Source organism: Struthio camelus, chromosome 7, assembly GCF_040807025.1.
Source record: "Struthio camelus isolate bStrCam1 chromosome 7, bStrCam1.hap1, whole genome shotgun sequence".
Classification (NCBI taxonomy): domain Eukaryota; kingdom Metazoa; phylum Chordata; class Aves; order Struthioniformes; family Struthionidae; genus Struthio; species Struthio camelus.
The window spans coordinates 7,735,535-7,748,741 of record NC_090948.1 but is presented as its reverse complement, the minus strand read 5'-3'; the positions used below and the strand labels follow the sequence as shown (position 1 = coordinate 7,748,741).

The 13,207-nt window shown below is 41.4% G+C and overlaps 1 protein-coding gene across 3 annotated transcripts in view; it reads right to left on the bottom strand.

The window, feature by feature from the left end:
- Positions 1 to 256: 256 nt before the first annotated feature.
- The window catches only part of PRLHR (prolactin releasing hormone receptor), a 63,498-nt gene continuing 50,547 nt past the window's right edge, over positions 257 to 13,207 (bottom strand). For 2 of the 3 annotated variants that reach the window (XM_068951614.1, XM_068951613.1), the window contains one exon: positions 257 to 9,509. In XM_068951614.1, coding sequence (XP_068807715.1) covers positions 8,343 to 9,398 — 1,056 coding nt within the window. In that variant the 5' untranslated portion in view covers positions 9,399 to 9,509 and the 3' untranslated portion in view covers positions 257 to 8,342. Of the gene's footprint in view, positions 9,510 to 9,664; positions 12,173 to 13,207 lie in introns of those variants that run through there. The other variant, XM_009668614.2, reaches the window with a different exon arrangement.

The following is a 13,207-nucleotide window of genomic DNA, read 5'->3' as shown; positions in this document are numbered from 1 at the left end:
CTTTCATGTTCTTGCCTTATCTCTAATTACCAAAGTTTACAGGCGGTTAATGCCATTTTAAACTGTTTCATGTGAAAATGTTTCTTCATTTAGCAATACGTAAACAACTTTGTGAACTATGAAAATATGATGATGTTGCTAAACACTGCATACAACTTTTCTAGGTGAAAAAAGGGTTTAAAAAATGCTTTCTTCGGTAGATTAAAAAAAAAAATCTACCCCTTGCTAATTACAGCAAAGCATAGCACTTCAAAAGCTTCCCTGTCCTTTCCTGGTGATGTGCCTAGAACTTAGTTTGACTGCTGATGGCTTGTATTTCACTCATCCTGAGTCTTTGGCAGTTTCCAAGAGGAGGCACTATTCAAACCATCTAGAATTTGCTGTGACTAACAGCTGTGGGATGGGTGGTACAAAAGCTTTCACAAATACACATGATTTCATAGAGCAGACATGAATACATGTTTTAATGGAGAAGTGATTTTTAATCTTAACAAAGTCAGTGATATTAAAAACAAATTTGAAACCTTCTGAAGCAGTAGACACAGCATATGGCAGACCTGTTTAAGTTATGCACATTAACAGTAGCCTTTGAATTTAAAATAGATCCAATAATTAAGGGGAAAACATTCCAAAGCTGCATGCTGAAGGTTCTTCTTTGTAATTCGAAATACTTCATATGTAGTGACACAAAAATTAATTTCTAATTGATAATGTAGCTCATGAATAGCTCTTGTATATGGCATTTGGATTATTTTCATCTCAGTTCCTCCAGAGCAGCATGCACTTCCCATGAATGTCATTGCTGAGAGATGGGTTGGTTGAACGCTTGCCTCAGAACTTCAGCCCTGGTTTTCGGCTCCATGTTTTGGCTCCTACTTTCTTCAATGACTTCTATAAAAGACCCTTTCACAAGTGCATCCCCCACAACTCATCTATCTCTGTACCATGAGCTAATGCTTATGGTGTCATGTATATGCTTGGTTTGCCCCTATTCAAGTTCATTGTCTTACTGAGGGATGGGAGGAAAGGGATGACGGGGCTGGGTAGAGGGATGGACAGGGCAATAAACCTCCTAAGATGAACTGACACACTGCAAGTGAGAGACAACACTCAGTCTATACATGAGGGCTAGTTTTATAATTACAGTGCATTGCCTCTCCTTCCTACTCCCATATATAACTGGTTACAGACACGACTGGTTATAACCTGTGATAGCTCTTCACTGCTACCATTTTGTTTCCCTGTCACGCTTTCACTAGAGAGTCCACCTGTCTTGTTGCAGGTGTCAGGTGCGATGGGGTAATTCAACACAACTTCTTATGGCTGAGAAACCTTAGAGAGGGCAATGACATCTCAACCAGCTGAAAACCCCTCATGCTGTTTTACACAAGTGTCCAGCCTCAGAAGAGCACCAGCTTCCGCCAGTTAGGCTTTCTCAGCAGTGGGGAATACAGGAGCGGCTTAGGAATGGTCCTTGGCATGACACGTGTCACTGAGCTGCCAAAATCCACAGAGTTAAACATTTCGCCCTTCTGCTGCTGTAAGCCATAGGTTGGGTTTCTATCATGCTATCTTGAAGCCAAGGAACTACACTCAGTAGGAAAAGGAAATCTTGTTATTCTGGAAAGTATCAAGCTTCCTGAAAAGACTGTCTCTCTGCCTCCATGCTAGCTGCTGAAGAACTAATACCAATGTCTCCAGTGCCTGACAAAGATGTAGAAATTAAAATCATCTCCTCCCCTCATTCATATATTTCCCGTAGAGAAAAAAACAAGGAAATTACAACTTCATGGTGTTAATTAATATAAACAAGATGCAAAGAGGGCAAAGCCCAGTCAGCCACAGATAGCAGTGCTCTCAGGTTGATTTCCAACAGGCTAGAGACACAAAGCAGGGAACTCCTGAGTGCATATATTATTTTTTATACAATTACTAGTTTAATTAACTTAATTTGACAAACCAGGCTGTAGAATGAGAAAGTAAACAAAGCCAGACAAGAAAGTCAAGCCTATCAGCTTTTTGGTGAAGAGATAAGATCCCAAAGAGGCATAACTCCCAATGAGATATTTTTGAGCTTCATGCCTTTAACCCTTGACGTTCTTGGATAATTCAACAGTGCCTGTAGGGAGGCAGCCTGGTCATTTCACAAGTAGTTCTAAACTGCTTACACCATTCCTTAGGTAATCCTGGGGAAATTACACCATACCTAAATAGGATAGCACTTGGATGTCTTTTCCTTCGCTGCTGAACACCAAGAAGACATTAATATTCTTTCTAATTTCACACAACTTACAGGATTTCAGCATCTTTTAGTCTACTGCCTCTACTGACTTTTTCAAATTGATCAATGGTTTCAAAAGACTGGAGGGGGTTAGGAGAGCAGGGAGCAGAGAAATATATACAAAATATGATGGAAATAAGCCTGGGAAAAGCCTGCCCCATCTGATTATATCAGAACATGGTACGAATGAGCTCATTTGTAGCCTGCTCTTGAAACAGGGAGTGTGATAATGATTTTTGAAGGGTAGCTCTCATTAAAGTGGGCAGGGTACCTTTGATGTGTCTGTGGCTGCTCCCTGGGACTTTCAGTAACACAGAGGCCCAATTCTGTTGATTTAGAGGGAAATTAGGTTCAAAGGACCAGATCGGTAGGAGGAGTTAGCAATGCTCTTGCCCCACAATGAGATTGCTGAGTATGGGGAGGCATATTTGCTTGACACAACCACAAAAGCCAGTGCTCCAAGTGGCAAACAGGCGAGGTTCACTCCTACCAGCTGCAAATCAGTTTTACAAAAAGCTTCATGCAGCAGGTGGAGTTTACTGGAAAATTTTGTATGATGTCAGGCAAATGTGCAACTTGATATTTTTGCTGGCAGAAAGAAGTTTAAGGGAGGAGAGGCTGATCTCCACTTTGTAAAGGCTCACTGATTTCCGTATGCTTTTTTGAGGTAGGAATGTCTGCTGCGACTCTTGAGCAACCTTTTCTCCAGGGGAAGAGGTGGGAATGCAACTACTATTTTTATGAGAAAGGAAAAAGATGATGGGCAGTGGGAGGGATGGAGGCAAAAATTCGAGTTATATTTCTTTATGCAGAAGTGGCAGCGACAGCAATTTCCTAGACTTCATTCCAAGCGTACTATTTCTTTCTCTGTGCTCTTCTCATTTGGTGGGCAGATTGACGGATGCATTGTACAGTTCTGTCCAAATTGGCATTTTTTCCAGCTGCAGGTGTAGAGTTTTCAGCTTATATCTGTACTCTGCTTAATCTTAGACAGCTAATTATAACTCACTATTGCTACCTTCACAAGTAAGATTTGCTCAGGTAAAACTATATAGACCATCTGCTGTTCAGTTGGTATAAAAAATACTGCTTCCCCAGTCTATCAGCTGGGAAGCACTCACCATATTCCTCCGAGTAATGGCCTTACACTGGGATCTGCCCTCACCTACCCCAGATGATCTGCCATTCCCCAAATATAATTTGATTTTTGATACAAACCAAAATTTTGATACATTTGATACAAATACAGCACTTACTTTTCCTCTTTGGAGTACAAGCAGTGAACTTATCTAAAGCAATGCATTGCACAATGTAGTCTTTGGTGACTGCTGTGAGTTGTCATTTTCAAGGTCTGGGAGATACACCTGACCCGAACTGAATTTAGATTAAATGCTGTTTTGTTTTCATTGTCTGATTTAAAATTTAGCGGATTTTGGTCTGAAAACCTGGTTTTTCATTTCTGCTCAAATTCTAATTTACATTTTCATGTGGTCCATAACTGCATTGTCTTTTAATATCATCCTACTTTTGACCATAGAGAGTAGCTTAAATCTCATTAAGCATCTCTCCATCTCTAAACTTTGGAAGTACATTGTATTTGCTAGATGCCCTATGAGTCCTTCCAACAGTTATGTGGAATAGCTTCACATAGTGAAGCTGTGATTCCTTCTAGTAAAATCTGTGTTCTTCACTCTAAAGATATCTCACCTTTTCCTGCCTCTCCCCATCACCTCCTTTCCTATCTCTGTTAATCTCTGCTTTTAAGATACGCAAAACCTTCTGAGCAGTAGAGGCCTGGCCCCAATGAAATCTCCTAGTTGATTTTAATACTGAATAAGTATGGTCCTAAATGGGACCTCCATTTCCAAAGTCCAAGGCTCACTGTCCTCTGATAACACACTTGCTGGCTAACACATTTGATATCTACTTGAAGGAAATATCACAAAATAAGGATACAAACTCCACAGCACATCTAGGAGTGTTTACAAGAGATGGCATTTGGGAATAGTCTTAGGAGCCTTCATAAACAGCATTACCGCTGTAAAATGCAGAACACCTGAGTCTTTCACTTACCTACTGAAAGTCTCTCAGTACCTGTGAACATCCGGAATGAAATTCCAGCAGGCAAGGAAGATATAGCATTCTGCTCTACCTCAGCTCAGACATAAACCCTGATCCATCCCTGCAGCAGCGCGAGAGTCCTTGGATTTGAATATATACAAGAAACAACAACTAAAACCCCTACAGGGAAAGTTAATAGGTTCACCAAATTTAGAGCTGTGCCACTTTATAAAATCAAAGCGTGTAATGATTTCTTAAATTGTAATTAAAAATTATACCGCCCAAAATACAGTAGTGATGAGTCCTAGTCCCTCAGAGAACTACATTTGTTCCCCAGAGAATGGTGGAGGCAGCAAACACATTTCACATGAAGGCTTTTAATATAATTATTTGCATAACTGGATTAAAGAAGTGCACCAACATGTTTCTAAATCTTATTATTGTTTATTACTCTGGATATCAGAGAAAACAGTAATTATATTTAACCGAGCTTCTTGGGGCTAGACTCAGGAGCAGGGCTGAGTGAATGCAGTAGTGCCTCAGCCCTCCGTACCCTGCCCCTCCATAGGCCCGCAGCCCTTGTGCTTGTGGCCAGACCTCTTTTGTGCAGCATGCAGGGAAAGCCTGCCAAAAAGGCCCTGCCACTGAGGCAGCAGTCACTGAGCCGGGCCAGTGGGACTGCTGAAGAAAGAGGGAGCTTCAGGACCCCATGAAGGTGGCATACACATGTTTCTGGAGTGTATCTACGAAACCGAGACCCGCAACCGAGTGACTGAGAAGGTCCTCAGGCAAGGGGCAGGCTCTGAGCTTTCTAGTTCAAAATGCAATGTTAACAGCAAAGCCCTGGATGGAAACCCAAGTCCTGACCAATTCAAGGCATGTGCATGTTTAACCAGCACTTAAATAAGAGTGCTGGGAACACCCATGGTGCCTGCAGTGTTGGACATTCCTGACTATCTCCTGCTGGTGATTACAGACCCGGCGCTTCTGCAGCTGCAGCTCCAGAGATGTCTATAGCCACAACTTCCTAGTGAGTTCCTGAGTAAGGTACTCTGGTACCCAGGGACAACATATGCACCGAAAAACGATTCATTTCTGTCATGAAAGAAAAGATAAATCCAAACTCTTATTTGCTTTATACAGCTCTTTGCAGCAGATCACTAACGATCAAGAGAACATTAACAAACCAAACTGTAGTGCCTGCAAATGAGGGTAAAAACATGATGTATAAGAAGGAAGCGATCCAAGGCCTGCTGCGGTTAACAGTCATTATAGTTGCTCCACTGGGCTTTGGATCACTTTGTATTAAGGCGCTGTCCGTATTTAGTGCTTGAAGTTGTAAACGTTATGACACATGAGTGTCATCTCAGCGCTAATTAGCCTTTACAAACTGACAGATTAACAGCTTGAATAACATGATTCTATTGGAGAAAAATCTTTAAAAATCAGGATTTTGTTGTGTTATTTGAAGCTACTTTTTACAAGATAGTTTCGGTGCTCTCTCTTGATGTTTTACTTTCCGTTCTGTTCAAAAAAGTCCTGAAATTTATTGAGTTGAAATGAATCAAGTTTTAGAAACTCTTGTTTGGAGGGTTTTTTTGCCTTTTTGAAAACTCCAGTTATTCCAGTAACTTACTATGTTGGGCTTGAAGAAAAAAATAAATGTTGGAGTTCCTAAAATTCAACAAAAGCAAAACATCTTTTAATAAGTCATTGAAATCTTTAAATCAAGGTAAGCAAGGCAGATAGGTACATTTAATTACAGTGAGAATGCAAGTAATGTCCGCTTTAAAAGGCCTTCCTTGATTCAGCGTCCATAATCAGCTTCTAATAGTCAGTTCTTAATTATAAGCAACAGAGCAGCTTGAAATTCTAAGCAAATTTGCGGAAAGGGATTTCAAATGTTTTCACAATGCTTTTCCTTGTGTGTGCATATGCACGTGTGTATTTGCTTTAACCTGATCAGTTTACCAAATGTTGATGAGCAAAATAACATTCACACTTCCACAGTAGGAGTAGATCTACAAGCTAAAGTAACTTTAATCTTTTTCTTCCCTCTTTTCTTTCCCACTTTTCTATTTGAATTGCCCAGAAGCATATACATTTCTGGCCATGTATAGTTACAGTAGGATAGCTGCCCTTGCAGATTAAAGCTGAAATTGCCCCTTGATTGTGCTGCTTCTATGGATAATCTCAGTTTAATATCTAATAGTTCCTTGCGTCATTAAAGATTCTAAATGAGCAGGCTACAAGAAACCTCTTCAGCAAAAATGTCCGTTTTCAGAGCTTTTTCACTCACACTGGTCCATTATCTCAGATATTTTCGGCTCAGACAGAAGAGGGAAGAAATTAGAAACCATTGGGTTTATTATAGCTTTTAACTCCCTCACTCTATTGAAAGGTAGATGTCCAAGGAAATTTCTTCCCAACAAACTCCTCCAAAAGAGAGCACTTGGCTCTCCCTTCTATTTGACAGGCCTTTCTTTTATTGGTCACACAATACTTATACACAGGTCAACGTCAACAGCACCTTCCACCCGCTATCTCTTAACAGACACATCCAGACGTGTTCCAGAAGACTAAACAGTAACAAAGTCTCTGGCTGTTCTTGGAGAGCAAAACCGATGGGAGCATTGCCACGCATCAGAATCAGTTCCTCGAGGAATGAGCAGAAAGTACCCTGACACTGACAAGGCTATGACAAACTCCACTCCACTAGCTGGGAACGCAGCCACCTTACAGTAGAGTCAGCAAATTAGGTTTACATGAGACAGTGATAAGAACATGATTCGGTGTCAGTGTTAATGGCCATCTGTAAAATGGTGGTATGCCTTGATGTTCTCCTATTTGGATGAGTTTCCATCACACATCATTGTCTCCTGTCCATGCTTCCTTGCTGGCAGCATCAGCAAGTCTACCAGGTGAGTTTGTAAATAAGCAGTCAATCACTCTGCATCACAGTTATACTTCACATAAATAACTTCACTCCAGCTTTATCTACGCTCTCCTATTATTGCAGCTTGCTTTACTACATGCTGTGTTGCAGGGTTGTGAGACGCAGCAGGTTTGGCATCACATGACAATGCTGAGCTCAGAAAGCATGAAGCAAAGATTCCTGCCTAACGCTGCTGGCCACAGAGGACAGACGAGCAGCCCTGCTGCAAATGCTACTGTTCCAGCTGCTTGGCCAACTGCAAGGAGAACATGGTAGTGAGGAAGGATACCATATGGTGTGGGCACAGCACCCCCCCACCAATGGCCTCAGAGTCTTCATCTAGTCATGGACCCCAGGCACGCAACCGTGCCAGTCACCTTGTAGAGAGGTGCTTGGAGGGAGTGTGTGACCGGCAGCCATCGCCCTGGGCAGCTATCAGGAATGATGACCTCTGCACACTGCTGCTGCCAGCACAATTCGGCTAGCAGGAGTAGGCTCAAAGCAGCTCCTGCCAACCTTGCTTCCTGCCCACAGCTGGGTCAGCTCCTCAGGAAGTGCATTTAAGAGAGCATTAGGCTATTCTTACAGCATGGCCCTAATGGAAGAGGTCCCCACAGGAACACTGCTAGTCCTCTACCCTGGATCTTGTGGTAAGGACCGGACTCTGGTAGATGCACAGATTTCATTTCTAACCAGTTGAAAGCATTTCCTCAATGAGGCATCTAGGTGTTACATTCATCCTCGCTCCTCCATGTGCCCATGTCTATGCTGCCAGCAACATCCAAAACAGATGGGAAGGATTCCTGTATGTAAGGGGATCTGATTGTCCTAAAATCTCCTTGGCCTCTAACTTTCATCAAAAAGGCAAAGACATTTCTGGGACATGACCTCTGCCATTCCTTCCCCAGCAGGGGGTGAAGCTGCTGGGGAAGCTATGCATGGGACTTTATCTGGTATGCCTGCCTGAGCCCTAAGGACAAATGTCTGGCACAAGCCCTGATCATTAGTAAAAGTGGAAATGACTTACAGTGCTACCACATGGAAGAAGTGCACTCCCACCAGCTCTCACAGCACTACACTGGCCATAATGCAGTTTGTAGTGGGTCTAATTTTCTTCCTTTTCCAAGCAAACATTTTCTTCAGCTCCCCCCTGAAGCTGTCATGAAGCCAGGCATACAGGAAGGCATTTGTACAAGCAGACATCATTGCAAACCAGTGACATAGCAGTTGGATGAAGTTGAAGTACTGCTTGTCAATCAGGCTGATATCTATGTCCTTTATCATGTTGAAGATATGCAGAGGCAGCCAACAGACTCCAAAGGCTGCCACCACTAAGACGAGCAAGCGAAAAGTCTTTCTCCTCCTTGCTCGGTCCCACTCGGCTTGGCCTTGGGTGACATTGCCTGGAACCACTCGGTTTTTCAGCTTGACTGAGATTCTCAGGTAGGACAGGGAGATGACAGCCAAAGGCAGTACATATGTGATAATGAGAGTGCTGTAGGCATAAGCTAAGCGATCTCGTTTCATGTGGAACCAAAACTCCTCGCAGATGGAGAAGTCCAGTTCTGGGAATTCTGCGTGGTAAGTGTGGACCAAGGCTGGGGCAGCCAAGGTACAACTCAGCAGCCAAATAGCAGCCAGGATATAAGCACAAATAGGGATTGTGAGCCTCCTTCGAAAAGGGTGCACCATGGCATAATACCTATCCACAGCTATTACAGTCAAAGTAAAGACAGAGACACACACAGTGACAGGTTGCATCAGGAAAACAAAGTAACACATGAAACGCCCATACACCCATCCTCTGGGCTCAAAGGCATATGCAAGGGTAAGGGGCACACAGGTTGCACACATGAGCATGTCTGAGAAAGCCAAATTGCCTACCAGAAAGTTGGTGACGTTGTGCATTTTTTTTGTCTTGCAGATAACATAGATGAGAAGATAATTCCCAATGATGCCAATAAAAACCACTAGGGAGTAGCAGGGGATGAGGAGTGGCTTGAAGGACTGAACAAACTGGAGCCCCGAGAATAGAGTGCTGGCATTGCTATGAAACGCAGAGAAGAAGCTCTGGGAGGTTAAATTGTCCGAATTCATCATTTCCCTTGTTTTGTAGTCCATCCTCAGCTGAGTGTAGTAGCTATCACTGCACTAGGCTTGCACTTGATCAGTGCGGGTAACGAATGGATTACTGGATGTCCAGAGGTTACCACATGGATAGTAAACAAGCATCTGTAAAAGCAAAAGGTGAAGTTGTAATCCTCAAGAGGCAGCTTTCAGCAATTCCTAAGAAAAATCAAATACAACCAAGTCCTTCTGTTTTTACTATTAAATCTAGCTTTTGACAGCATGCCATTTAAAAAACATTTAATGCAGTGAGTACTTACTGCTGTGGTTTTTTAGTCCCATAAGATTTTTTCCTTTGGCTGGCAAGAAGTGCCCTGGATGTCTGTCTTCTGCAAATCCAGGAGCCTTTGTGTGTGTGTGAGGGAGCGGGAGAGAGAGAGAACGTATGTGTGAGAAAGAGGCTGATGCGCATTTACAAGCTAAGTGGAGATCAGTGTTTTTAAACAGTCTTCACTACTAGGTCATGACAGATTTGTGTATAAGCTTTTATCCCTATTGGTTGTCCTGGGTATTACGTTGCTCTTTGCGTGTTTCTTACTGAAAGTAATTAGTTCTTGAATATCCTTTCAAGAATTCCCTTCTCCTTGTAGTGCATCTGTAATTGCCCCACTCAGCTATAAATCAATTTATAGTCATTAATGTGACCCTGCTCTGCATGTAATCCAAGATTCACTTTGCCACAGTCCTTTTCAGTGTGTGAAAAGACTACCTGTGAATTTGCTGTTATAATGTGCCTGCAAAATGGAATTTTAACAAAATACTGAAGCAAAATAAATTTTTATGCCACTAGAGGGACTCAGCTACTTACTTGGTGAATGAAGTCCTGATTAGAAATGCACATTGAGCATGTAGCAAAAAGAAGCTCATTTTACTTAAATGTATTTTCTAATGGTAGTACAATGTTTGCTCACCCACTGCCAGTCTTTTCAGTGGGGTTTAAATGCCATTAACTGTAAAAACATATGATAACTTAAGGATCAGAAAAGAAAGATAAGCATCCAAATAGCTTAGCCGTAAGAGCTCATCTGCAGCGAACTTTCCTTGTCTGGTTCAGGCATTAGAAAGCAAGGGATCAGGACAGCTGCTTTCTGAGCACACATTAAAGCAAACTTCACCCTCAGGCTCTTAAATGTTGCCTTAATTCTCCTTTAACTCTCCTCCATTTCAACCACTTCTGGGACCAGGACTTCTGCTGATGAAAAATCAGTCCAATTCTATTTCATCCATTTATACCAGCTAAGATCATTACGAAGAAAAAAAAAAAACTAACAACTTATGAGCACTTCAGCGCAGAGAACGTTGCTCATTTTTTCAAGGCGCACTGGATTTAGAAACAATATCAGTGGACAGTTTATGTTCTAATCTCCTAGACTACTCCAACGAAATATTTACCTATTATTTTCTATGAGGCTGGGGACAGACCCACTTCCTTCTTTTAACTCGATCGGGAGAGTGACTGACACAAAACAAAGATTTAAACAGATTTCAGATGGTTCATAATCCTTTCCCTAATCTGAAAACAGAAATTAATCTGGTGGAGCCTTTGTTCAGACCTGTGCTGTTCTCCCACAACTATACGTGACGGATGGGCATTTCAGACCTAATCAGTGCTGACTCTGTGCCACGCATTTATGATTAGGATATGCTATGGACTGGACTGTGGCTGTAGTTCCAGTTGGAGGGAAGAGCAAGCGTGTAGCTGCAGTGCTCACATGTGCCATTCCTCAGTTCGTGAATGTAGTAACCTACCCATATCTCATATGAAATACAGGATCTTATATCCCAATTCAGTGTCCAGCCTCACCTATCTGATTCAGATGGGGTGCAGGAGAGTATAGTACCTATTCATCTCTACACAACTAAATCCAGAATATCAGAGGGACCCAAGGGTGGAGGTTGCACAGAGGTCATGAAACAGGGGATTCCTACTTCTTTCATCTCCTAGTGTGATCACGTTCTTTGGTCTTGAGCAGTGTTCTGCATAATTATTTCCTAACAACACCCATAAATGCAATTGTTTCACTTAGTCTGGGAGAAAACTACGGTCTGGTCTAAAGCCTACTGAAGTCAAAGTGAACCTCTCAAATGATTTCAGCAGGATTTGGATTTGTAAGCCATGAAAAGTGAAAAGGCATAACAAAACAAACTGAGAACCTTTGTAAATAGCCTTCATATTGCCCACATCCTACTGGAATTGTATCACTTCTTATTCTAAGAAAGAAGCCTCACAACAGTATCAGTGCACACATAATAATTGAAAGCCACATTTTTAACACAATAATTATTCTATATTTCTTTCCCGATAGCTGCACCGTAAATCTCAGTGTAATTTTACAAGAAAAAAGGTTGATACTTTGCTACCTGAGAATAAAAATTAAACAAAATATCACCTAAGCAGCCTTGAAGGTCACCTTAATGCTAAGGTCACATAAACCTATCAATAACCTTAGAGGTTCTTTCATTTCAAGCTGTACCAAGCAATTTTTTCTACATTTTCTCTTATCTTTAAATGTGTTTTCTTCACCTCTGAAACCAATAACTGGTATATCCTTTGTTTAAAGGCTCCCACCCTATTTCTGTTAGGGATGCTCTGTTTGTTTTGGCTTCAGGCAGAAAGCTTCTTCAGCTCAGCTGTATTCTAGAGCCAAGACCTGGAAAGATAGCATTTACTGGGGGATTGAATAGACAAAGTATTTCAGCTTTTTACCCCAAAGAAATCTTCTTTTCTCCTTTTAAAATTGCAGATATTAATCTTGCCCAGAATTTCCTAGATTAGATGACAAAGAAGTTCCTCACAGCCTGAGTATAAGTCCATTTCACACACAGCATTTTCTCATTAAAAAAGAAAGGTTAGCAAAACTGCACTACTGTCATAACAGAATTGTTTTGACATTCCAAGTATATGAGGGTGTCATCCATAGAAATGCTGATTAGTGGCTAATGTGAAACCCAGGTCTTCCTTAAGTCAATGGAAAATGTGATAGCTATATCTGGGCCAACATGTCACAGTAACATTTCACAGCTGAGCTTTCATGGTCTCTTATGCTAACCTGCCCAGCTCTGTACGCATTGAGTAGAAATATTCGGTTAGCTGCTTTGTGACTTTCAGAAAGTGGTAAACTTCTTAAAACACGAATGCTGGTTTTTATATGCATGTCTGATCATGCCTATAGTTCTTAACTAAAACAGCATGATCCAGGAACCAGATTGGACGCTAGTGGCTATTCTTGCAAAGTTCAACAGTACTTCTTAAGCTAGTAAACCTTCTCTTCTACTGCTTAGGCTTTACAGACTTCAAAATGTTTCTTCTCTCATTAAAGTTGTTAAAGTTTCAATTGTTAGTTGTTCGTCTGCCGTGTATCTTTTTCTATAAAAGACAATTTTTTTGCATTACAGAATTATTCTTAAAAATTTTTTGTATTCAGCCAAAGAGCTCAACAACTTGAATGAAGAGCATTGAATTTGAGTCAAAATGTAAAGTGTAATGTGTCTGAAGGTGCATATTACATAAAGAAAAAGGGCTCTACTCTTCGCTAGGTGACTAAGAACTCTTAGTCTGCTGAGCAAAGTAAGCTGAGCAAAGCAAGCTTGTTCTTAGACGGCAAAGGTCTTGCGCTAAAATAAAGATGGCTATGTAAAAATGGAGGGAAAAGTAAGTGGAAATGAAGGTATTGAATCACAATTTACCATAGCAAGATAAAAGCTAAGTGTAAAAGTGAATAAACTCAAATTGTTAGCAGCCAGCTAATCCCCATTACAAAGTTCTTGAAAGAACTGGAAGATGAAACTGGTGGGTGAGAGGT